Source organism: Diabrotica virgifera, chromosome 6, assembly GCF_917563875.1.
Source record: "Diabrotica virgifera virgifera chromosome 6, PGI_DIABVI_V3a".
NCBI lineage: Eukaryota > Metazoa > Arthropoda > Insecta > Coleoptera > Chrysomelidae > Diabrotica > Diabrotica virgifera.
Window position 1 is genome coordinate 100,923,428 of NC_065448.1, and position 27,025 is coordinate 100,950,452.

Here is a 27,025-nt window from a genome sequence, read left to right on the forward strand (position 1 = left end):
ATTACATATCCAATAATTTTTATCCATTAAACAGATCGGTGCAAATCGACCTTTTATCGTATCCTCTACCAAGAGGTATGTTGTGTAGACTCTTGTTAATCCGAAGATATAATGTTGCTGCTTTTATTGATATATTAATCTACAATGCTCAATTTGTGGCTTAGGCCACTATTGCTTTGAGAGCCTCAATTGTAAAATCCACCACATATTATTTGTAAACGGTTAAGTAATATTATAAGAGACCTGGTAATAATTTGAAAACGTATTTTAGACGAGGGCGCATCTGTAAAAATATTAGTACATTTGGATGTTGACAGGTGACTCACATTTTTTTGCATAATTTGCTTGAAAATAACTATTATAATAATATTTGAGTTATCCTCCCACTGAAAAAGGTCCGAACATTGTTTAAATAATCAAAATGTCAAAATATGAAGGAAAAATTCGATTTTTTTCTTCGTTTTTTGATTATAACTTTAAAAGCATTCATTTCCGATGAAAGTTGCACTGACATAAAAGTTGCGTAATTAAATTTTCTACAATATAGAATTAGTTACAAATTTTAAAAATTGTCACACTTAGTGCAAAATGGCAATAATTGCGAAAAACCCATAAAAAAAAACAAGTATTCGCATTTTACGGTTTTCAACCATTTATGCTATAGTTAGGACCTTTATATTTCACCGTGACAAACTTTATGATATTCAAACCAATACTGTAAATTTCATTAAGATTGGTTTAATAGATTCTGCAAAATAAATTTTGCAATTCAGTTTTCGCAAAAAAATCATTTTTTCAAAATATTGCAGGACTGAAAATAAAGCAGACAGCAAGTTGATTTTTTTTACATATAGAAGAATACTGTGCCTTTGATTTTCAATTTTCAAAACTAATATCGGGTAACTACCACGGCCTCAGGATTTTATTTAAATAAACATTAATTTTTGGTCCTACGCGCAGGACAGTGGATACGTTTGCTCTGATTGGGCATTCGAATAACCTTTGATAATGATTGATAACTTTTAATTTTTAGTACATTTCGATACAAATAAATAAATTTGTTTATTGCAAAATAAAAACACATACTCGGTCCTTTGAAATTACACTTTTTTTTGCAAAAACTTTCTTTGTTCATATATTTTAACTTAGAGAATTAAAGTTCATTATTTTTAAACATATGCAATTTTTTAAACAATATTTCACAAACAATTATCAAATTAGTTTGATTTTTGTGGAATTAAAATATTAAAATACGACAAAATAAAGAGAAAGAAAATAATATATTAGATAAATATAAATTAGATAAATATCCAAAAGATCCACTCAAAAAAATTTAGTTCGTAATATTGATTAACAGTGATTACTGAATAGTATTTCGTTGTCACAACAATTTAATTTGTTGTTTCAACGAACTTTTAGACATTGACGAATGTATTTGGTTATTGTCACAATGACTGAATAATAATTGTGAGAATAACTAGAGTACATTAATCAATAACACTCAATTTATTCAGCCAATAACTTAGGTTCGTATATTTAATAAATGCTCTTAATTCTGGCAGCAACTCGCGTTCTTGATTTCGTAGATGACAAGCAATTACCTTGGTTTATTGTAACAACGTACAGATTTCATTAAAACAATGTACAAATGTTGTTAATATAGAGTAATATATGATTATTGAATAGATGTAAATTGATTGTTGTGACAACGAATGCATTAATCAATCTACTACTGCATTTAATTCCCACAATCAATGCGTTTATTGTGACAATAATCGTAGTTGTTGAGACAATAAATGTTTTGCTTGACCATTTGAAAGTTAACGGCTTTTCCTTATCGTGATACCCCTAGCTTCTCTGTGTTACCGAAGTGCCGAATAATAAATTGCATTTCGTTTTCAAGTGTAGTCCGTAGTAGAAGGAAGTTTTTGTGTGTCTATTATCGTGAAATTTCGGTCGAATTCTTTTTAAATGTATTCATTTTTTTCCAATCCTGAGAAAACTAATTATTATTTTTGAAAATCTAAATGCAAAATAAAATATTTCAGTATTATCGAGGGTCTGAAGTCCCTGAGAACCTCTATAATGATTATTTAAATAAGTCACAGGGGTGAAAAAGAGAAAATTTAGTATGATTTTTAATTTCAATTAGGCATACCATTCAACAGAACCTTTTTGTTTATTTTAAGGGACTTTCTGCCCTCGGTAATAATGTAATATTTTATTCTGCGTTTAAATTTTTCAAAAATATTTATTAGTTTTCTCAGAATTCCAAAAAAAAAATGAATGTACAGTTACGATCACTGAATAGTTTACACCTTAATTTTTATATTGTAATACTGTAAATTTGCAGTGTCGTACCGATTTGATAAATGTCAAAGTCAAAAAATTTCAAAAAGTCAATGCTTGTCAAAAATTTCGCGAGTGTTGAAAAATAAAATAATGATATCAAACTCCTCCAAAATGGTTACAATAAATTTGAATGATGCGCAAAAGCAAGAACAATTGCCAAACTCGAAGAAGGTTGATTTTTAAGACAAGTTGCTGCAGATTTGGACGTGAGCCATATATTATGTGCATATGAAAAATCAAACAGAGATTGGATAATTTGGGATAGATATAAAGTAAAATTGGTATTTTTAAACCAGACTTCCTTGTTTTCATTATTAAGACCATAATCCATTTTATTTAAAAAAACTTCTTTTTGTACTTTCCATTTTGTTAAACTTTGTAAAATATACCTACATATTTATATTATTTTTATTTTTTAATTTTAATCAATCTATTCTAGGTACACCATTGGTAACGTCACTTTGACGTAAAAGGTGCGTTTAAACAAGGTAATAATTTAAAAAATCGGCTCCTAGATACGTAAGCCTGTAAACTATTCAATGGCCGTAACTGTACTTAAAAAGAATTCGATCGAAATTTTGCACCTGCGCTCTCCAAAAGAATTAAAGTGTTATACATTTTTGGAATCACTATTTCAAACGATTTTAAATAAGCTGTTACATGACGTAATTTCCCATTAAAAAAATCAAAGTTACGCCGCGCCTGTCACCTGAAGAGAGATCGTGTAAAGTTCGAAACATAGATGTTATAATATACTTTATTATTAAATACTATTATTTTAAAAATCGACTTGTCCGAGCGTTTTGCTTATGTGCTAAAAATAAATAAGTTAATAAGGGGGTGGGGGGAGGGTAACACTTATTCCAGTACACTGTATAAGTGAAATCATATGAACAATCACACAGTGTAAAGTCCTTTAGGTTAAGGACAAAAAAGGGGGATTTAAAAAATTATTATTAATCAATTAATATCATACATTGGGCTATTGCATTCAGTAATTATTAATTCATTATTCAGTAATGAACGGAATTAATTGTAACAATAAACGGAAATAATTGTAGAAATAAACGAAATACGTTAGGACAACGAATAGTCTTCGTCGGTCAATTAACGACGTTGTTGTTTCAATAAATAATGTTCGTTGACTCAGTGAACAGAGTTCGTAATATCAATAAATATTGTTCGTTGACTCAGTGAACAGAGATCGTAATACTAATAAAGTGATATTATGGTATACATAATGAATGTTAATCCATTCAATAAACGTATTACATTGGCTCAACGAATGAAAATAATGAATTGATGAACATCGTTTTGTTGTCCCAATAAAACCAAGAATTGGACAAATTTTAAGTATTGCGTTTGTTGTCTGAATTAACATTTTTATTGATACTACGTACCTTTTTCGTTGAGTCTCGGAAGAAATTTTGGTGGAAATCAACTTTTGTGAATCGAACACCGCTGTCCTGCGCGTAGCACCAAAAATTATTGTTTATTTAAAAATATTCCTGTTCCGTGGTGGTTAATTGATTTTAATTTTGCAAATTGCAAATGAAAGGTACGGTATTCTTCTATATGTAAAAAAAATTCAACTTGATATCTTCTTTATTTTCAGTTCTGCAACATTTTAAACAAATTATTTTTTTTTGCGGAAGCTGGATTGCAAAATTTATTTTCCAAAATTTATTGAACCAATTTTAATGAAATTTACCGTATTGTTTTGTTATGTCTTAAGTTTTTCTGGATAAAATATGAAGGTCCTAAGTGTAGCATGAATTTTTGAAAAACGTAAAATGCAAATATACCCTATTCCACGAACATACGCCTGTTTTGGATTACTTCTACAACGAATATTTTACTGTGCAAAATAAGAAGAACGAAAGTAAATTGCAAATTACATTGTTGTTTATTGGAATAATTATTAGCGCCATTTACTTTCGTACTTCTTATGTTGTACAGTAAAATATTCGCTGTCGAAGTAATCCAAAACAGGCGTATGTTCGTGGAATGACCCATACTTGTTTTTTTATGGTTTTTGCTGTTTTGCAATTATTGCTATTTTGCAACAAGAGACACAATTTTTAAAATATATAACCTATCCTATATTATAGGAAATTTAATTACGCAACTTTTATATTAGTGCAACTTTTCTCGGAAGTGAACACTTTTAAAGTTATAATCAAAAAACGAAAAAAAATCGAATTTTTCCTTCATTTTTGGACATTTTGATTATTTAAACAATGTTCCGGATCTTTTTGAGTGAGAGGATAACTCAATTATTATTATATGAGTTAATTCCAAGCAATTTGTGCAAAAAAATATGAGTCACCTCTCAACGTCCATCTCAAAACAGATGCGCCCTGGACTATTTATAATTCACACTTCTTTAGGTACCTATCTATACAGAAATTTTAAAATATTTACATTAAAAAAGAAGCCGCATCTCGATAAAAACTGGCTTATCTAAAAAGTACTAAGTGGCACAAAAGTTTTACAGACAATATATTTAACTAATGGTGTCACAATAATAATTTAATTGGAACGTACTCAAATATTTGCGGTGGTTTAAGGGAACAAAACCCTCATAAAATTTTCATGGGGTGCACAAATTTCACGGTAATTTTTTACTGAAAGCCTGCTTTCACCTGCTATAAGAAAGCCACATGTCCATTTTCAATGCAAAAGTTCTAATAGTTTTCGATATATTGAAAAAACCGATTTTCATTCTGTAACTTCAAAAGGCTGTAAATTTTTTAATGTGCACATTTCTAAGGTATACGTTAGGTTCATTCGAACTATTTTTGGTCCCAGAATGTGATTTAATTTGTGACCTAGCTTTATGTTAGACACTAAATATATTCTGTTATATTTTTATGCATTCAACAATGATGGTAGCGCATTGTAAGCGTAATTTTAGTTAAATTAGGGATATTTACTTATCATGGAATAGAAATTAATGTTCCTTTATTTTAATTTTTCTCACCTTACATAAAAAATTTCAGAAAATAAAATCTGAGCAAACTGAAACGCGATGTAAATATAATTCAACTACAGCTACACGACCATGTTTGATTGGACTTTCAAACAAATACACTATAATTAAAATCACAATTTATAATAAACTGACACTTTGATATTTTAAAGTAACAAAGGTCACACTTTACTATAAATCTTAGCCTCACAATTAATATTCATTTTTAACTTTGGAACAAAGGACAAACGTAAATGTAGCACGCTGTTAGGCACAAATCAGATTTGAGTGCGAATGTGTAGAAATAGTATATTATTTCACGAGCATGTAATATTGAATGCGAGTAGAATACTATACTTTTTCTACGACCTCTTTTTATTTTAATTAGTAAAAAATATACCTACTCGAATAAACTACTCGATATTTAAATTATACCTAATAATTTACAAAAATTCCTAAATGCTGTTTACCCCTAATACGTGGCTGAATAATTGGTTGCCTACTATTACCAAATTCTTATGTATTTTAAAAATACAACAAGAAATAGTCAATCCAAGTTCTAGTCGTTTCAGAAAAATTATAAGCATAAATTTGTACCTACCGTCAATGAATCTAATAAATTAATAGCAATTGGCTATTATCGGTGGACGTATTTCATTAAAGTTTTAATGTATATTTACATTTACCTATATAGTAATATAATATAATAATATATATACAATATGTTATAACATATTTAACACAATATGGTTAAAAAAATAAACACAATATTAGTTAATTCCAATCAACACAAACAAAATGCGCTAATGTCACTGTCACTAAAATAAATTAATGATAAACGTCAAAATTTTTAGTAAGCAAGATATAAACGTAAAAAATATACTGACATTGTTACAGTTAAAATTCCTTTAAAAATTTTTCGAAGATCATTATTGATATAAATTACAATAATTATTGTATTAAATAAACAAGTTTCAGTAATTTTATTTGCAGTTTATAGTTTATATACGATTAATATTAAAAGTTGCATGCGCCACTTGCATCTAACTTCAGCCCGTGAGTAATGACCCGGGAGTAACTTCAGCCCGTGAGCAATGAATTATTACTCACGCGTAAAGTAATGGGTGCTATTATCTATGAAAAAATAGCGAATAATGAGCATGTTATTAAACGGTCGTAGAAAAAATCCATTATTTTATAGGTTGTTAATAAAAAGATATTTTTTTGAATAAAAATAGTGCAGCAATTTAAATTTTAAACGCAACTATTAGATACATAAGTATATTATTGTCGTACTATTAAGATACGTGCTGTGAAGTTCAAGTAGAACAAACTGGGCAGAGATGTTCTCATTCCCCACGCGGTACGCCCTAATCACTAATAGGAATGTTTAGCCAAATGTATAACCAAATCATCATCATCATAATTAGCTCGTTCACTGCAGGATATAGGACTTTCCTGTTTGTATCCAGTATACCTATACCTGTCTCTTCCAGTACGGATCCAAGTTTTCGTTATCTTTCCAGACCACCTTGTCATGGTGTAGGTTATCTTTCTCTGTTTCGTTTATCTCTTTTTCCACCTTCCATTCTTTATCTTTGCCACGTGCAATCTGCAATCCTTGCCAATCTGCAAGCTCTCTTTTCCCAATCTCCAGATGACTTTTATAATAGTTAATGAAAGAAATGTAATAAGTAATTAACGCAGTACGATCAGTGTATGAGAGACGGATTTAAGAGAATACATATTATATATAAGCATATTCTATATTAAATAGTTTTATTTTGAACTGGAAAATCTTGTCTCATTCGCAACGGAACAGACCTAATGTTAAACAATACCTAATTTAGGTCCACGTCTCCCTGCCATAAAATATAACTGAAGGCACATATCTATAACAAAAGATTATTTTAGGTACAGTTGAATTGCATAGTAAATTCTGAATATTTGAAATATTTTTCTGGTTTTTTGCAACTGCACTAAAACATGTTTTTTTTTTCAAAACATAAACAAAACTAAAACACGTTTAGAGCAGTTGCTTCGAATGTTAGAGGGGCAATAATCAACACCAATTCCGTAATGGAAATGGCACTTAAATAGGCATAAAAATTGATTTTACAATCTCTGTCGTTAATCTTACTTCCACGTTTGTTTTGTTACAAAAACATTTCCGACAAAAAAGGTAACTGCAAATTTTTTTTAGGAACTGTCCTTGCATTTGAAAAATAATGATACTTTTGTTGTAGAAGGACTTACAATAGTGTGTAATTGGTAAATGTTAAATTAGATAGTATATTATAATATAGTATATTTGGACATAGAGAAAATCAAAAAGACAAACAAGTTGTAAAATACAGTATATACAAATTACAAGGTTTATAAAAATTACAAGTTTTATACTTTCATATGAAACAATAGATTGGTAGAATAGTTGTTAGAACATTATAAAATATATACTATTTCAAAATAAATAGAAGTCTTAGATCTAATCGGTCTTAGGCGCCCGACTTGCGAGCGATTAATCGCGCGAGATAAATCGTTCACGACAATGTAGAGGGCGACAAGCGAGAAGCTGTCCACCGAAAAGCGATTCAAATATCAGTTTTTGTCATGCCTCTCACATGAACGAGTCGAAGTTTCCTTCTTTTAGAAGATGATCCATTCATAGAGTGTTTGTTAAAAAGCAAAAGGAAGTATGGCGTACATTCCATTAATAGATATAAGAAAGCATACGGGGAATATCATCACTTATACAAACAGTACGAAAATTCCCATTTTTCCATGATCTTAGAATGAGCATAAACACATTTGACGTACTCCTAAATAAAATTAAAATGGGTCTACTTTGCACTTCGGAAATTAAAATATCTTTGGAACAAGACATCGTGCTGTTTAGTTTGGAGATAAAATCCAACTAAAGTCGCTTAGAAATCAAACCGAATTGAAAACAGAGCGACACACTTAGCCGCTGAACGATTTTTCGCTAAACGATTTTTTAGGTATGGCCACTCTAATAATATATTCATTGGGTTTGAAATATTTTTTTTAGTTCAGTCGTCCACGATTTATCTCTCAAGAAAAATCGCTCGCAAGCCTGGCCGTACCCTTAATCGTAAACAGGTAAAGATCTTAGGGTACGGCTAAGTAGAACGCTAAGTGCAGATCTATATGGTATTCATTAGCTTTTTCTATTAGTGTCCTAATTGTTAGAAGATGGTCAGTGTTGCTATATCCCTTTCGGGATCCTGCCTGCTCTACTGGTTGATACGAGTCCAATTTGTGTGTTAGCCTGTTGTTGATAAACCTTATGAATAGTTTATACGTCTGCGACAGCAGTGAGATGGGTCTGTAATTTTTTATGTCCTTTCTGTCGCCTTTCTTAAAAATGAGGATTGTAAGACTTTCGTTCCATTCGTCGGGTATTTCTCCTTTATGTAGACACTGATTAAATAGATTTCTTAATGTTTGTAAGATTTCTTCTTTCCCTTCTTTCAACATTTCAGCAAGGATTCCATCTGGTCCTGGTGCTTTGTTGTTCTTTAATTGTGATAGTGCTGCTTCTATTTCATAATTTTCTATTTTTGATAATGTTTCTGAGTTTACATTCATGATTGTTTTCTTGATATATTCCTGAGAGTTGAAGTTTGCGTCTTTCTTTGAGGTGTATAGTTCTTTATAAAACCTTTCTACTTCTTCTGATATCTCATCTTTTCTCCTCTCTTCCCGTCCTGTTTCATCCTTTATTGAAATGAGTAGTGGTTTCCCTAAATTTGGTCGTAAGCATTTTAGGCCCTTATTTCTCTCAATTACTTTCTCGATTTCATTTTCAGTGTGTTTTCTTAGATCTTCTCTGGTTTTTTCCTAATAAGTTTGTTAAGTTCTACGTATTCTACTGTGTTTCTTTTGTTTTCGCTTATTAGTTTTTGTCTACTTTCTATTAATTTAACTGACCCGCTACTTAATCTATTTTATTTTGTTCTTAGGTTTTTGGCAGTTTTCATTCCCGCTTCCAAGAGTTTTTCTTTCATTTCTTCATTAATCTTATTAATTTCTGACTCTTCCTTTGCTACTTGTTGTTTATAGTTTAAGTCTGTCTATATTCTTCTGCGTTTTGTCTTATTCTGCTATGGTTAATAGCCGTTGGTTTTCTTCTAGATTTCTGCGTCTCTAGTTTGCTTATTTCTATTATTGCTCGTAGTATGCGGTGGTCGCTGCCAGTTGAGAATGTATTAAGTGCAGTTACGTCTTCGAAGATTTGTTTATTTTGGCAGAGGAAGTAGTCTATTTCATTTTTTGTCACCCCATTTGGAGAGACCCATGTCCATTTTCGGTTTGGCTTCTTATCTTATTAAAGTATGTATTTATTGCATGAAGGTTTTGTTGTTCCAAATATTCTAGTAGTCTTTCACCCCTAATATTCCTTGATCCAAGTCCGTAGTTTCCTATTTTGTTTTCTGAATCTTCCATTTTCTTTCCGATTTTTGCTTTAAAATCTCCCATAACGATTGTTGTTTTTATATTTTTGTCTTCCATTGCTGTGGTGATGTCATCATAAAAGTTATCAATTTCGTCCTCCTCATGTGTTGTTGTTGGAGCATATACTTATATTAGTTTCATTCTTGTCTTCCTGTTAATTTCTAATATGATATATCCTACTCTATCTGATATGCTCTTATACTCGATTACGTTTTGTTTAATTTTCTCTTTGATCAGAAATCCTATTCTTCCATATGTTTCGTCATCCTTTTCTTTGTAACAGAGGCGATTTCCTGATTCTAGTTCTATACACATTTCTCCTCTTCTTTTGACCTCTGACAATCCTACAATGTCCCATTTGATTTTAGTTAATTCCTCTTCCAGTTCGTACAGCTTTTCATCTTGACCCATGGATCTGATATTATATGTCGCTATGTGTATTCTGTTGCATTCCTTCTTTTTCCGTTTACTTCTTTACGTTGTAAATATTACACGATAAGAATTAATGTATACCATTTTTATTCAGTTGCAATGAGAAACCAAAACTGCCTTAACTTTTACTTAGGTTAGAGAGCGCGGCCAGCACTCTTATCGACATAATGCATAGGCTGCTATCTCTACTCCAGATAAAAATTTTCGACATTTATTAGTCCCCCATTGCAACCGACGTGAAGGTAGTATGTGCGTAGCGGCATCTGCTAAATGAAAGTCTAAGTTTTTCAACCTAATAAAAATATTTTTAAAATAAAATATTTTTAAAAGATTTTTAATTGAAAAACTTATTGGACCATTTTCCTGGTGACACCTCCAAGGCTTCTACAATATGCAAGAAAAATGGATGCTGCAGTGAAGACAAGAGGCGTCGATAAGAGTGCTGGCCGCGCTCTCTAACCTAAGTAAAAGTTAAGACAGTTTTGGTTTCGCATTGCAACTGAATAATAATGGTATACATTTTTATTTTATTTTATATTAGTATTACTCCTATAGAGTAACTAGGTCTATTTTCCGTTGGAACTTTACCAAGCTGCAGACGGGGGTTGTGAATTGCATAGTGTAGAATTCCTTCCCTTTTGTGTTCACTGCAGCATCCATTTGGCTTGCATATTGTAGAAGCCTTGGAGGTGTCACCATGAAAATGGTCCAATAGGTTTTTCAATTAAAAATCTTTTAAAAATATTTTATTTTAAAAATATTTTTATTAGGTTGAAAAACTTAGACTTTCATTTAGCAGATGCCGCTACGCACGAACTACCCTAAGGGGTGTTTTGTAAAGAATGGGCCATAGCTTAACCTTATATTCCTGAGGTTAAAATAGGCCGATTTAAGCTAACTTACCTTAGTAAGAAAGTTGATAATAACCGAAATATAGGGCCTCAAAGTTAAACTTTTATTTTATTTATTCTTGCATATTTCCTAACATACATGAGATAATAACACAAAATTTGGTAAGCGGGTGATTTTTGGGACGAGAAATCCAAATTAGCTACGCTACCAAAAAGTATGTATTCCCCAGAGAGCGTCACATACGCCTTTCAGCACTCATTTAATAGGTTCAATTTTTTTACTACCCACCTACATAAAACGCATTTTAAATCTTCGAGGCAACATAATTTTTTGCATAATATCATTGTAGTTACATTCGAAAAATAGCTTAAATCCATAAAAATTTACAAAAATGTATCGCAAATTTCTTCAAATGAAATGCAATGACATAAATATGAGAACTGACACAATATTATGGTTTCAAGTTTATTACTTTTCGGGTCTAAAATGATACTATGCAAAAAGTTAGATTTTAAATGCGATTATCTCGAAAACAGTTGAGTTTAGCGAGATGAATGTAGTATACCTTTTTTAAGTAAAAATATCAAGAAAATAAAAAAAATTGATTCAAAAGTACGTAGAGTGGGGGATAAAAAAATTTAACGTATTAAATGAGCGCTGAAAGACGTATGTAGCGCCCTCTGGGTAATACATCATTTTTGGTAGCGAATTTAAATTTCTCATCCCAAACCCCCCTCCCTCGCTTAGCAAATTTCGTGTTGTTATCCCATGTCTCTCAGGAGATATTCAAGAATAAATAAAATAAAAGTTTAACTTTGACACCCTGTATTTCGGTTATTATCAACTTTCGTACGAAGGTAAGTTAGCTTAAATGGACCTATTTTAAACTCAGGAACCTAAAGTTGAGCTATGGCCCATTCTTTACCAAACACCCTGTATAAAGGAGGTAGAAGAAGAAAATAAGGGTATTTTATTATGTTCGTGCCCATTAGCCAAAATTAGCTTTTAAATTATATTCACACGCAAGTGAAGATTGCAAACAAAACAAACTCATCAAAATTATTGCTAACTCTTAGCACAGAAGCAGTTAACGTAAAAAGAAGTACTATACTAAATTTACAATTAAGATGCAGTAGAAATAAACAGTGGCGGCTCGTGGCCTTAGAGACAGGGTCGGCAAGATTTTTTTTGTCTCCTCATATAGGTATACCATCTAATTAAAAGGCTTAAATCATCATAGGAGATTTTTTTGTTTTTTTTTTTGTTTTTTTTTGTTTGGTTTACCTGACATTCTCTCTTGTGGCATAGTGTTTCGACAATACGCTTTGATTATTTTGAGACAAGAGAAATCCCGTTCATTTGAGGCAGAAGTTAGTGGTAATAAGGGGATTTATGAACAGTTTGTTGTAGTGAATTGCAGTACTTACTATATAAAATTATACATATTTGGAACTTATCCCACTTTCCGAAAATATTTGGACTTGGAACTTGTAAATAAATATATTGGAAATTTTTTGGCGAAGGTACCTTTTAAATTTTGAATTATCAAAGAGGTCAACAATTTGCAAATCTTCAAAATTCGAAAAACGAGTATATATTTGCATAATAGCAGGTATCCAAAATTTCAAAATATACTCGTTTTTCGAGATATGTATCATGCCTTTGCCTTTTATTTGGGGTGGTTAGAAAATATCAAGCGAATCCAAAACGTCACTGCGTATATATTGGAAACTTCTATAATTACGAAAATCTCTGAGATTTTGCACCAGCTTTCTTATTTTATTTTTGGAATAAATAATGACAATTGACTGATTTTGAACAAAAATGAATATCAAATGGGTTTGGGCAAACACTTTCTTAAAAATATTTAAAAGAATATTACAAGAGTAATCATTTAATAAAGTTCTCAAACCGATTGCTTCACAGATCGAGATATCACCGCTTTTAAAATCGTCGCTTTCGATAATAAAATAAACAACTTCCAAAAAGCTGTTCACGAAAATCTGCTACAGTGAAAACTAACCGAGATTTAAAATTTCATCTCGTCTGACAAACTGTTTGCTTTTTTTTCGAAACAAATTGTTCTAAAACAGTAGTCCGTTTAGGCGAGCTAAAATGGCAAGAAAAGACGATATTCTTTAATTTTTTTTACACGTATCCTGCAAAAGTATATTCATTATATGCGCATGACAGTGAGTAAATAAAGCTTGTGGTGCAATAGTTTTAACTTTTGCCTGGAGACCATTCAATTCATCGGACATCACGGCAGCGCCGTCGTAAATTTGCCTTACCAATTTATTTTTCATTTCCAAAAATTTTGGATCTGTCCTTTAAAATACTAAAATTATATTCTGCCTTATGCTTTTACTGACGTCTGTAAAACCTAAAAATCTCTCATTAATATTACCACGTAACGCCTATCGAACAGCAATTGATAGTTGTGAATGACATGATAATCAGAAGTTTCATCTACTTCTAGGGAAAAGCAAATGTTTTCAGAATCTCAGATTCAATAACGTTATTCAAAATGTAACTAATTGATTATATTAGTTCATTCTGTACTGTTTTAGACACGCCACTAAATATCTTCGAATCAGAAAAAAATTGGAAAATTTCAAATCGTATTTCTTAAACAATTTTATTAGTTATCTATAATAACTTTGATTTAACGAATGCTCTGATTTATCATGTCCCGTAAATGATAATTCCTGACAACGTAAATAAATTACAATATCAATTTAGACAAGGCGGAAATGGCGGGTTCGTTGGGAAAAATATTCCCATGAGATATTTTTGCATAATCACATTCGTGAGACATCCCAGAATAAGGTTCAAGAAGTCGCCCACGAGAAAAGTGGGCCAATTTTTTTTTAACAATTTTTTTAATCAAATTGCAAAAATCAATATTTTGGCCCGGACTAATTTTTTTTAGGTTTTTTGGACCATTATGGACAAAAAAGGTCTCATAATTTTTCTTTAAAGTTGATCTTTTTCGAGTTATAAGCAAGTTAAAATTTGAAAAACGCGAAAATGGCCATTTTTAAGGCTTAATAACTCGGTCAAAAATTATTATTTTGAAAGTCAGAAAGTGACTAAATCAAAGTTTAAAGTCGCCGTTACATGATCCTGAAGAAATCTGTGTCATTAATTTACTACTAAGCTGTTACTTTTAATTAATAACAATGAGTGGTTGTATCGTATTGACGCTGCTGTAAATGTGAGTGCGAGTAAGATGCACAATTGGATGCTGGAATAGCTTCTCTCTCGCACTCAGCATTTACAGCTATTACATTTATTATTACTTAAAAATAACAGCTTAGTAATAAAATAATGACAAAAATTTCTTCAGGATCTTGTAGGGGGGGCTTCAAACTTTGATTTAGTCATATATTGACTTTCATAATAATAACTTTTAACCGAGTTATTAAGCCTTGAAAATCGCTATTTTTCGTTTTTTTCAATTTTAAATTGCTTATAAGTCGAAAACGATCAACTTTAGAGAAAAATTATAAGAGACCTTTTTTGTCCAGAATGGTCCATAAAATTAAAGAAAAATTTGATTAAAAAAAATTGTTAAAAAAAATTGGCCCACTTTTCACTTGGGCGACTTCTTGAACCTTATTCTGGGATGTCTCATGAATGTGATTATGCAAAAAAATCTCATGGGAATATTTTTTCCTTCGAACCCGCCGTTTTCGCCTTGTCTAATTAAACGAACGTGAAACGGCGTGATTATTTTTTACAATTTCTGCCGATGCTTCCAAATGAAACATCGACAGATTTAAATGTGCCGTACCTGCCGCTTAATGTATACGGAGAGAAATATACGTTTGGTTGCTCTTCGACTCATATTTTGTTGCGTTTTACGTGCAAATCTTCAAGTTCGAGATAAACTGGGGTAGGCTTGCCGAAAACCGTCAGATGAATGGCTCGGATCATTCATTTTTTGAAAAGTCTCTTATGCGCAGGGTTCACTTAACGCTCGGATTGGTCGAATCCTTTTAAAAACCATGAATACAATTCAGTCTGCATTATTTGATATTTTTTTTTATTTCAGAGATACAAATGACATCAACTCTGATTAAATTAAATATTAAAACAAAATCTATGTCTATAAATGTGTGGGTCGGCACTGGTGACCCTGCCGATCCTGACCGGCCGCCATTGGAAATAAACAAACCAAGAGACGTTGATTTGGGATTTACAATGTATATATATTGTAAATTATGATTTGGGAGTGATCCTAGTAGCATTTAACGTATCTTGGTTTGTTTATTTCTACTGCATCTTGATTGTAAATTTAGTATAGTTGTTTGCACTGTGTTATACTCTTTTAAATTATTTGCTACAAATTTTACTAGAGCCCTCTAAAAGAAAAATACTTGCAAAGTCACAGTAAATTAATGAAAGTTATTTTTGTATATTCAAAATTAAATGTCAAGTTAATATAAAATTAATTAAACTTAATTGTTTTCAGAAAGACTTTTTGGATGTCGAACCTACTAAACAAGAAGTTTTGTTAAATTTAGGTGGAGAAGTGGAACGAAAATCAGAATATAATGAATCTTTTAATAGAAATCTGTTACAAAGGCCAACCGATACTTATGGAATAATGAATGAGGTTTCAGACAATCAAACTTCCAACAGGTATTACATAGAGAAAGAGTTTTAGTTAAAAATAGACCCTGTAGCTTGTTTGCATATGGTTAATTTGCATTTTAGTTTAAGAAAGTGTTGAGCGGATTTTTAGAATATGTAATTAGTTTAGATTTTTATTCACAGTACAGGGCTAGTTTTTATTTAAATCTTCCCTTTTACAAAAAGTATAAAACATGATTAGAAACTATTATAGTAGATACTTAAAAAACGATAAAGTACGTATTTTGTTACTCCCATATTCTTTTGCCCTTTAGCGTACCTTACACGGACAATTTTATTGATGCAATATTCTTGACGCAATATAAATATGGTAAAAGACGGTAGCCCTCACACTACTCAATAGGTTTGTTCCAACTCGATACAAAACCGTTCTTGAACGGTTACTAGTTTGTGCAGTAACAAAAAATGTGTTAATAATTATTCGTTATTGCGCATGCGCGTAACGATAAAAAAACGGTTTTGTATCGAGTTGGAACAAACCTAATAATATTGATTACTACAGTGTCAGTTTAAATTGTGAAGTCAAGGAGGATGGCTCTAGCGTTTCTAATTGCATCTGTTTTGGTTCCTAAGAAGAGGAAAAAAATGATGTAAAGAACAGTGTGATGAAAAACTGGTTAAATAGATGTTCCATTTATTCTTCTTCTTCTACGGAACTACAGCCCAAATTGAGCCTTGGCCTCCTTTATTTTTTGCCTCCACCCTTGCCTGTCTGTGGCTGCTCTTCTCCATACACGGACTCCTAAAAGGGCTTGTGCGTCGCTGTTTACTGTGTCTTCCCAGCGCTTTCGTGGCTTCCCAACCGGTCTCTTTCCTTGCATTCTAGCATTCAGTGCTCGTTTTGGTAGCCTATCCTCTCCCATTCTTATCACACGTCCGGCCCATTGCAATCTTTTTATTCTAATGAAGTCTGACAGGGGCGTTTCCTTATAAAGTTGATAAAGCTCGTTGTTGTATCGACTTCTGAAGATTCCGTTTTCCCTCACAGGTCCTAGTATTCTCCTAAGTACTTTCCTTTCGAATGTGTCGAGTTTGTTTTTGGATGTTTCTTTCAGGACCCAGGCTTCACTGCCATAGCATGTTATTGGTCGAATTAAGGTTTTATAGATTCTCATATTTGTATTTCGGTGGACACTTTTAGACCGAAATATATGGGAGAGTGCAAAATAAGCTCTGTTTACCTGCGTTATTCTCTTCCGTATTTCTCCATCTTCTTATCCGTCGGCATTTATTTCTACTCCCAGGTATGTAAACTTTTCAACCGTTTCAATGTCATCTTCATGTATAATGTTTTCTGGGACTATATTTCTTCTCTTCTGAGTCATATGTTTGTTTTTGTCTGTGTTAATTTCCAGACCTAGCCTTTTTGTTTGTGTTTTTAACTCTGCATATGTTTCCTGTGCTCCTGTTGATGTTCTACTCATAATATTAATATCATCAGCATAAGCGGCCAGTTAAACCGTTTGGTTGGTCAGTAGATTTCCTCGTCCAGTTTGCATTTGCCTAACCGCATACTCCAGTGCCAGGTTAAACAATGTTGGGGCCAGCCCATCTCCCTGCTTTAGTCCCTGCGAAATGTTGAAAAAGTCTGTCCGCTGGTTTTGTATTCGTACACATGCCTGAGTTTCATCCATTGTGGCTTTAATGAGTCTTGTTAGCTTGTGTGGTATTGCCAATTCAGCCAATATATAGTATAGTTTGTTCCTTTTGACTGAGTCGTATGCCTTTTGAAGTCTACAAACACGTTGTGAACATCAACATCGTGTTCCCATGCTTTGCTCAAGATCTGTTTGACTGTAAATATTTGATCCAGTGTCGATCTTCCCCATCGGAAGCCCGTCTGATACTCTCCAATAATATTTTCTGCTAGTGGTTGGAGCCGCTGGTTTATAATATACGTGAGGACTTTATATGCTGTACATAGTAGAGAGATTCCACGGTAGTTTTTGCACTGGAGTTTGTCTTCTTTTTATAGATTGGGCATACTATACTTTTCTTCAGTCGTCGGGTATTTTTTCTTCTTGCCATACGTCTTTGATGATCGCGTGGATGTGACTTGCTAGGTGGTCGCCACCTACCTTATATAGTTCTGCTGGTATTTCGTCAACTCCCGGAGCTTTATTGTTTTTTTGGGCCTTAATGGCTTCGAGAACTTCCTCTATGGTTGGAGCTTCTACTCCATTCTCTTCTACGTAGATCATACCCATTTCATCTTCCATGTCTACTTGAGTTCCAAGTAGTGTCTCAATAAAATGCTTCCAGGTTTCTGTGACTTTCTGTTGGTCACTGATTATTTGCCCACTTTCATCTTTACATAGATTTGTTTGAGGTTTATACCCACTTTTTATCTTTTTTAGGTATTCGTAAGCCCCTCTAATTTCGTTGTTGTTGAAATTTTCTTCCATTTTTTCTATTTGTCCATTTTCATAGGCTCTCTCTTTATTTCTACATGTCTTGTCTGCTTTCCGTCTTGCGACTTCAAATAATGTTCGTCTTTCCCGTGTTCTTCTTGTTATGTACATTTTGTGTGCTTCATTTCTTTCCTCTATTGCTTGTCTGCACTCGTCATCAAACCATGCTGCTCTTCTCTCCTTTTTCTTGTTTCACAGAGTGGACGCTGCTGCTGTCAGTACTGCTGTTTTGATATTAGTCCACTTGCCCTCTATGGAGTGCAGTTCTAGCGTCCTTCACTCATTTGCGACTTCTTGTTCGAACTTCTCTTTACATTCCTGAATCTTTTTCCAGGTCCAGTTTGTTTGTTCTTTGTCGTCTTTCGTTTCTTTCCCTGTTCACTCTGCATCTAAATTTGGTTTGTACTAAAAGATGGTCTGATCCACAGCATGCTCCTCGTCGTGCTCTCACATCGGAGATACTACTGGCTGCCCTTTTTTCTATCAGCACATGGTCAATTTGATTGGTTGTGGTTCTATCTGGTGAAATCCATGTCATTTTGTGTATGTCTTTATGTGGGAAGCATGTGGAACTTATAACCATGTTTTTACTGGTGGCAAAATTTATCAAAAACTCCCCATTCTCGCTTGTTTCATTGTGCAGAGAGTGTTTTCCTATTGTGCCATAGAACTGCGGTTCCTTGCCTATTTTAGCATTCATATCACCCATTATAATCTTGATGTCATTTTTTGGCGCATTATCATATACTATCTCCAGCTGTTGGTAAAAGCTTTCCTTTGTATGTTGCTCTTGATCTTCTGTTGGACAGTAAATGTTTATCATTGTTAAGTTGAAGAAGTGGGTGCAAATTCTCAACTTGCATATCCTTTCACTGACTGCCTGGATGTCGATGATTTTTGACTTAAAATCATTATCCACCACAAATGCGACTCCACATTCTTTGCTTCCTTGTTCCTTCCCACTATATAGAATTGTGTACGTTTTAGTGTCCCTGACACCTTTCCCCAGCCATCTTATATCTTTTTAGTTCTTACAGAAATGCGGTTTGAGCTCCTGGTCTATTTAGCGTCCTCACATTCCAGCTTCCAAATGCATAGTCCATGTTTCGTAGCTTAAGTCGTTTCCGAAAGTTCCGTCCTGTATTCCGAGGCAAATGTTCAGGTTTCGTAACAGTGTGTTTTTTCCGGGAGTGGGTTGTCAGCCCACTGCCCAACCTTCCTCCTTTATCCGGGCTTAGGACCGGCAGTGGTGACTCCTGAGCTACTCGATCCACCCATTTGTCACCACAGGCGGAGTTATGTTCATTTATGGACGTATGTATTGGTTTGAGGACTCCACAGTGAGCCAGATGACCACAAAATTTTTTTAAGAATGGATGAACAACTGTTTTAGCATCTAGTTGCACTTGTCTCACCATTTATAATAAAGCAAATTGTTAAGATTTATAGCAACTGGCAACAGGTTTAAAGATTTTTGAAATTTTCGTCTTATATAGCTGCAAAAACCATTAGTGAAATAACTGAAGAGATCTGTGATGTACTATGTTTAAGTGTATTTTTTCTTATTTTCGAAACAACACTTATTTTAGCCCGATTGGAATAATGTTGAGAGTAAATTTTTACGATGCTCGCACACTTCTTTTTCTTCTTTTGGCATCATAACCCTAGATGGGTCTTTGCCTGTCGGCTTTGTCCTACCATTCATTGTTATGCCTCTCTCCTCCATTGTCTTATATTTATGGTTTTTGAAGTCGTCTTCCACGTCATCCAACCATCTCGTCCTGAGCCTTCTCATTTTTGCCTTCCTACCGGCTTTCACTCTAATATCTTTTTAGTCGTTTTCGTATCTTCTTGTCGCTGAACATGTCCCAGCCATGACAGTCTTTGACAAATCTTATAATATCATACCCTTCATTCAGTTGATTAACCTCGTCGTTTCTCCTGATTCTCCATGTGCCGTCGTCCTCTTGCACCGGGCCATATACTTTTCTCAGTATCTTTCTCTCGAATATCCTGAGTTGGGCTTCATATTTTTTTGTCATTACCCAGGTTTCAAAACCATAGCTTACTACGAGTCTAATCAATGTTCTGCGGATAGTCATTTTGATTCTTTTGTCTAATAATTTCGATGTCATCAATCTTTATTTAGCATAGTATGTACGATTTCTACTAGAAATACGTGCATTAATTTCGCTACTTACGGAATTCTTCTGATTGATTTCTGTGCCCAGACATGTGAAGGAATTCACAAGTTCAATAGTATAATTGTCTATTGGTATATTATTTTCATTCTCAGGTGTTCTTTTGATGGTCATGTGCTTAGTTTTTGTTTCGTTTATTTAAAGCCCTATTTGTTGTGCTTCAGGATCAATTTCCTTGACCGTTTTCATTAGTCGTGTCTTGCTTCTACTAATAATGGCGACATCGTCTGCATATGCAGTCATTTGTACTGTTTTGGTATTTATATGGCCGGTTACATTTGTTTTTCTGATGACTGCCTCAAGAACTAAGTTGAACAGCATGGTGAAGGTGCGTCTCCCTATCTCACCCCCATGTTGATGTCAAACAGGGGAGACAGTTCTCCATCTACTCTAACTGCGGCTTTTGAACCCTGCAACGTCATTTTTATGAGGCTGATATATTTTTTTGGCATACCTAGATTACAGAGGTCTTCCAGCATTTTGTCTCTTTTCATACTATCAAAAGCTTGTTTAAACCTCCGTTAGGCGCGTGGTCTACAATCATAGACCACTCTCCTTTAAGTGGTCGTCAATTGCATAAAACTGCACATACGCCCCCTTCCCGCTTAGTAGCTGTCACTAATACATCCAACTGACTCTTCAGTTTGCTAAACGCCGCCGATCTGTTTGCATTATTTTTTCCCCTTATTCAAAGAGCACTGGTCTACAAGCGTAGACCACGCGACTAAGCGCGTTCCAGTTTTTAGTTGTATATATAAAGCTAATATGTAGCCTGCTGTGTATATAAAGCTAATAACATAAATGAAAATGTTTCAAGAAGCGACTTCATTGAAATCTTAGCATGGGAACTAATCAAACAGCAAATTGAATATGGATCAACTATGCCTTCCCTGCTAAGAGAACTTAGACGACGAGCTCGCGTACTGCTCGGAGTTCAAGAAGTCGTACCCCCTTCCCCTAATATTCCAACAAATTACGTGGGACGATGTTGTATTTGTGCATGAATTTGCAATATGTCAACAAGAAGGGCATGCCCAAGATGTGACACATTTGCATTCAAGGATCATTTTGGGGATATTTGCACTGAATGTATGACGGACTAAAATTGTGCCACTTTGACCATTTAATCGTTTTGTTATTTTTTTACTCTTTAGTTCTATTCTTTATTATTTATCCCTATTCGTCATTCTGTAAGTTCAAGGATAAAAAATATTTGTGTTTTTTTTACTAAATTGAGCTTATTTTTGTGACCATTTTCATTTACTTGCGAATAAAGACCCAAAAATCATGACCTCGTTTTTAATTTTACCACTGTCAAAATGAGAAAAGCCAAGGAACAAAACATATCTAATATTAAAGTGCGAACATAAATAAACATGTTATTAACCACTAATTTGTTAATTTTGTCAAAATCCGGTATTGTACGACAAAAAACTATTGGTCTACGATCGTAGTCCACGCGCCTAAGCTTGTCAGAAATAACGATGCGCCTAACGTAGGGTTAAAGTCTATATACATATTATACAGGGTGTTTCATTGGGAAACACTTTAACGGTGAATAGAGGTCATCGAGCCGGTTCTAATTATACTACATTTTTGCCCTACCGACCTTTATAACTGAGTTACATTTTTTGCCTTACTGTTTTATCAATTTTGCCCATTTCTTTCCTAAGCCATAACTTTAGAACCACCCTGTATAGTTTTTTGATTTTTGGTACACATATGTCTCATTCAAACCCCAAACGACCGACATACTAACTATAAGAAAAATCCAGGTCCGGATTAACAAAAAATTATAAAGTAATTGTGACCTTAAAACAACACCCTGCATATTCAAATTTTTAAAATCTGTTTGCATATTAGAAAAGAGCACAAAAACTAAGTTTATTGTTTCGCTTCAATTTTTCGGCCAGACAATTTTATGACTTTAATTTTGAAATTATATTGAACTTTTTAAGAACTCTGACATTAAACAGAAGGTATTATTAACTTTTAGTTATAAATTATTAAAGTTAATGAATAAATACTCATTGTAAAAATAATCAATACTTATTTACCACATTGGAACGACCCAATTACTAATAACAAGAAAAATCCAGGTCCGGATTAACAAAAAAATGTAAAGTAATTGTGACCTTGAACCAACACCCTGTATATTGAAATTTTGAAAATTAGTCTGCGCATTTTAAAAGAGCATAAAAACTGTGATTAAAGGTTCATTTTAATTTTTTGCGCCGTTTATTTAATTACATCAATTTTGAAATTATATTGAAATTTTATAGAACTCTGAGAATACAAACCAGGTATTTATTATCTTTTAATAATTTAATATTAATGAATCAATACTTATTTTAAAAATACTTTATACTTATTTACTACGCTGGCTTCATGAATTCTCTGGATTTGTAGCTGTATGCACATCATTAAAAATTAGAATTGCGAGAATTGGAATATTTTAATGATTTAGTAAAGAATTAAAAAAAATAGCTATATCTAATAAAAAAAATTCGTTTAAACAATTCAACAATTTAACATAAATTAAAAATATTTGAACTATAACAATTTCTCAAAATTTCCGCCTTTTTTTCGATGCATTTCCTTGCTCCTTTTAAAAGATTTCGAATAGATTTTCTAATTACATTGGGATTGTAATTTTTCTGGCAGCTTCTTGTCACCTTGACAGAATTAATCAATACGATTTCAAAATTGCCGTAATTAAATTATGTGCCCAAAAATTTGACATGCACCTTTTAATGCAGTTTTTATGCGCTTTTAAAACAAGCAAACAAATTTTCAAAATTTATTATACAGGGTGTTGTTTCAAATTCACAATTACTTTATATTTTTTTGTTATTCTGGACCTGGATTTTTCTTGTGATTAGTAATTGGGTCATTCCAATGTGGTAAATAAGTATCGATTATTTTTAAAATGGGTATTTATTCATTAACTTTAATAATTTATAACTGAAAGTTAGTAATATCTGCTTTTTAATGAGTTCTTAAAAAATTCAATATAATTTCAAAATGAAAATCATAAAATTGTCTGGCCGAAAAATTGAAGCGAACCGAACTTACTTTTTTGTGCTCTTTTTAAATATGCAAACAGATTTTCAAAATTTGAATATACAGGGTGTTGTTTTAACGTCACAATTACTTTATAATTTTTTGTTAATCCGGACCTGGATTTTTCTTATGGTTAGTATGTAGGTCATTTTGGTTTTGAACGAGACATATTTGTACCAAATGTCAAACAATATTTGTACCAAATGTACAAATATACAGGGTGGTTCTAAAGTTATGGATTAGGAAAGAAATCGGCATAATCGATAAAACTCAGCTATAAAAGTCGACAGGGCAAAAAATGTAGTATATCTAAAACCGGCTCAGTGACCTCTATTCACCATTAAAGTATTTCCGTTTCCCAATAAAACACCTTGTATAGTTCTATGTCGTATTCATAAGATTTCTCTTGTATTGTTTTTAGTATGAATATGTTGTCTGTAGTGGCTCTATTAGGTGTAAATAAATTCTGATTATCACCAATTATACCCAGTCAGAATACACCGGAATATTCTGACAATCTATTGTATATAATGCCACATAGGATTTTGCATATTACATTTAGCAATGTAATTGGTCTGTAATTCTGGCATTCTCTCTTATCTTCATTTCTATTTATTGGCCCATTATATATAAGACCAACTGCCCATTCCTCCGACATTTGCTCCTTGGTCCATACCCACTTTATCAGGTAATGGATTCTTCCCTAGAGTTCGGATCCTCCATATTTTACCAATTCTGCCAAAACTCCATCCATTTCTGGCTGTTTACTGTTTTTAGTTTCTTTATTATTTGAACTACTTTTTCGTAACTCGGATTTTCAATGTGCTGCTCCACCGTATAATATATTGTCTCGTTTTGATCATTTCCATTGTCTGCATTTAGGTTTTCCTCGAAGTATTTTTTCCATCTTATTATAATTTTTTGTTTTTCTGTTAGTAGTTCTCCATCCTTGTCTTTGCATATTGTCAATTTTGGTCGAAATGACTGTGTGCTTTCTTTTGTTCTTTTATAGAATTTTCTGTTTTTATGTCTGTTGTTATGTTCTAGGATTTCTTGTATAGTCTGTTCGCTAAACTCAGACGCAACTTTCTAGATATTTTAATCGGTAATTTTGCCAATTGTAGTAAAATTGCCAAAAAATAATTACTAAATAGTTAATAATCACTAAATAGTTAGTAATTTTGCAAATTTTTGCAAAATTGGCAAAAAACAAAAAAATTATCGACTAAAATATCTAGCCAGTTGCGTCTGAGTTTAGCGAACCGACTATACTTCTTTTTTCAAAGCCTCTCTTTTTTTTCTTCTGAATATTCAAGTCGCTTGTATTCTTTTTTCGTTATAAATTTCTCTGCTATTTTTTGTGTTTCTTTGAAGTTAGGTGAAGAAGTGGAACGAAAATCAGAATTTAATGAATCTTTTAATATAAATCTGTTACAAAGGCCAACCGATACTTATGGAATAATGAATGAGGTTTCCGACAATCAAACTTCCAACAGATATTACATACAGAACGAGTTTTGGTTAAAAATAGACCATGTAGCTTGTTTGCATATGGTTAATTTGCATTTTTGTTTAAGAAAGTGTTTTTTTTTAATATTTAGAAGAAAGAAAAGTTTATAGAATATTTGTGGTTACTTTGTTTAAATAATTTATAATTGTGCAGAACGCTTCACCAGTTGTTAGATGGACCTGGTGAATATTTCTTGTCCTTCACACCAGACGGGAACCAGCTTCTGTAGTGGTTGATAAGAAGTAGACTCTGATAATCTTTGTCGAGTCGAAGCAAGGTGTGAATCGGTGTTAAAATTATTAATAAACGTGTGGAATAATTATTTTATTATTTAACACAATCACTATTTACAATCACTGTGCAATGTAATTATTATTGGGTTTACTACAAAAACATACATACATTTGCTATGTAGAATTGAGAGTAAAGTATGTGAGTAATAATTCTACATAGCAAAAGTAATAAGGAGTGATAGAAAATATAATTCGCGTGAAAAACCGAGTAATGGTAATAAGGGATGCGAGCCGTGAATTGAGAGTGTAATCATTCGAGCGTATACATTTTGAGTTAAGGTAAAAACGCAAGCGACTAGCCATGAGGGTGGCTGTTAAGCGATTGAAGAATCTGAACCAACTGAGAGCATAAGAATTCTTCTTTCTTTCGGCTTTTGCAACAAGAAGGGAAATCAATTTATAAAAACTTATATGCGTATCTAATTTAAGTTTTAGAATAAACAAGACTTACAATGCGGTCCGGTATGGACAAAGGCTTTTATTGAGTTTAGGAAACATAAATCCAACAGAGAAATAGCTTAATCCACACATGGTCAAGTTAGGATATAAAACTGTTTTCATTTTCGGTCGAAACTGTGAGAAACAAAATGTATCTTAGAATCGAATGTTTTCATAGTGCAACACTTCTTGTATCAAAGATTCAAAAAGGAGGCCTACGGAAAGGCGATATTTTCTTGGATTTATTACTTGGAATCTACAAAATAGGCATATGTGTTCATTTTGAAATAGTCAAATGTGCGATGAATTGTATTGAGATTATATAAGCAGAAATGATCCAAATAGGAGGTCGAAATGTACCCATTTTCTTGCCGGATGAAATATTTCTTTACTAAATTTCATACATACACGAACACGCATGGGTTGCCTATCAAAATCGTGTCATAACTATCCTTAAGGGGGGCCGTAGGAGTTAAAATCAATATTTCAAGCACTTGAAATTTTTTTTGAAAGTGTGATAAAATTATTTTATTTTTAAATTAAATAAGCGTATTCAGTATAATTCAAAGAATACCAAAAAAAAATCAAGGAAAAATATTGAAAAATAAGCCAACGGTGACAAATTTTTAAAGACACCTCGAAAAAAAAATGGATTTTGCGGTGGACATTCGAACTTATCATTGGATCATGGTAAACAAAAAATTAAAAAGATTTTATTAGCTTATATGTTTATCGAGATAACTCTGTTGAGTTTCTTTAGTTATAACGATTTTTACCTTTTTGGTATCACTCAGAAATCAAAACAACGGATTTTTTGCACAAAAAAGGGCGAACATCAACCGTGACCCGTGAAAATAGCCCGGTCAAAACAGCCCCGTCAAAAAAGCCCCGTCAAAATAGCCCCAACACAAAATAGCCTCGACAAAATAGCCCGCAAACAAAATAGCCCCGACAAAATACATCGCACCAAAAATAGCCCCGATCAAAACAGCCCCGGCTAAAACAGCCTCTTGTAAACAATTACATAATTATTTATACAAGGTGTCCAAAAACTTTTTTAATTTAAATTATTTGACAAAAAGGAAGAATGTATTTAATTTATTTAATTTAAAATGCATTTTACTGTTGCCCGAAAACAGAAAAAAATGTTTATATCATAAATTAACATTGATTTTCGCTTAACTTAAATGTTCAAACTTCCAAGAGGCAGGAAAGACAGGACTCGAGTTCTCTGAAAAGACAATTTTTATTTAATGTGGTTAAGATAAACATCTGAATAGAGGATAATTACCATTTCCGAAAAAACATTTTTTTAAGGAATTATTTCATGATGAATTCTGAAGGGTGCTTTTTTTTCGGGGCTATTT

At 32.7% G+C, this 27,025-nt stretch overlaps 1 protein-coding gene across 1 annotated transcript in view; it reads left to right on the plus strand.

The window, feature by feature from the left end:
• LOC114341412 (uncharacterized) overlaps window positions 1-27,025 on the plus strand; it is a 194,714-nt gene that overhangs the window by 14,616 nt on the left and 153,073 nt on the right. Inside the window, exons 4-5 of the mRNA XM_050652978.1 lie at window positions 8,373-8,443; window positions 15,561-15,730. Coding sequence (XP_050508935.1) covers window positions 8,373-8,443; window positions 15,561-15,730 — 241 coding nt within the window. The remainder of the gene's footprint in view (window positions 1-8,372; window positions 8,444-15,560; window positions 15,731-27,025) is intronic.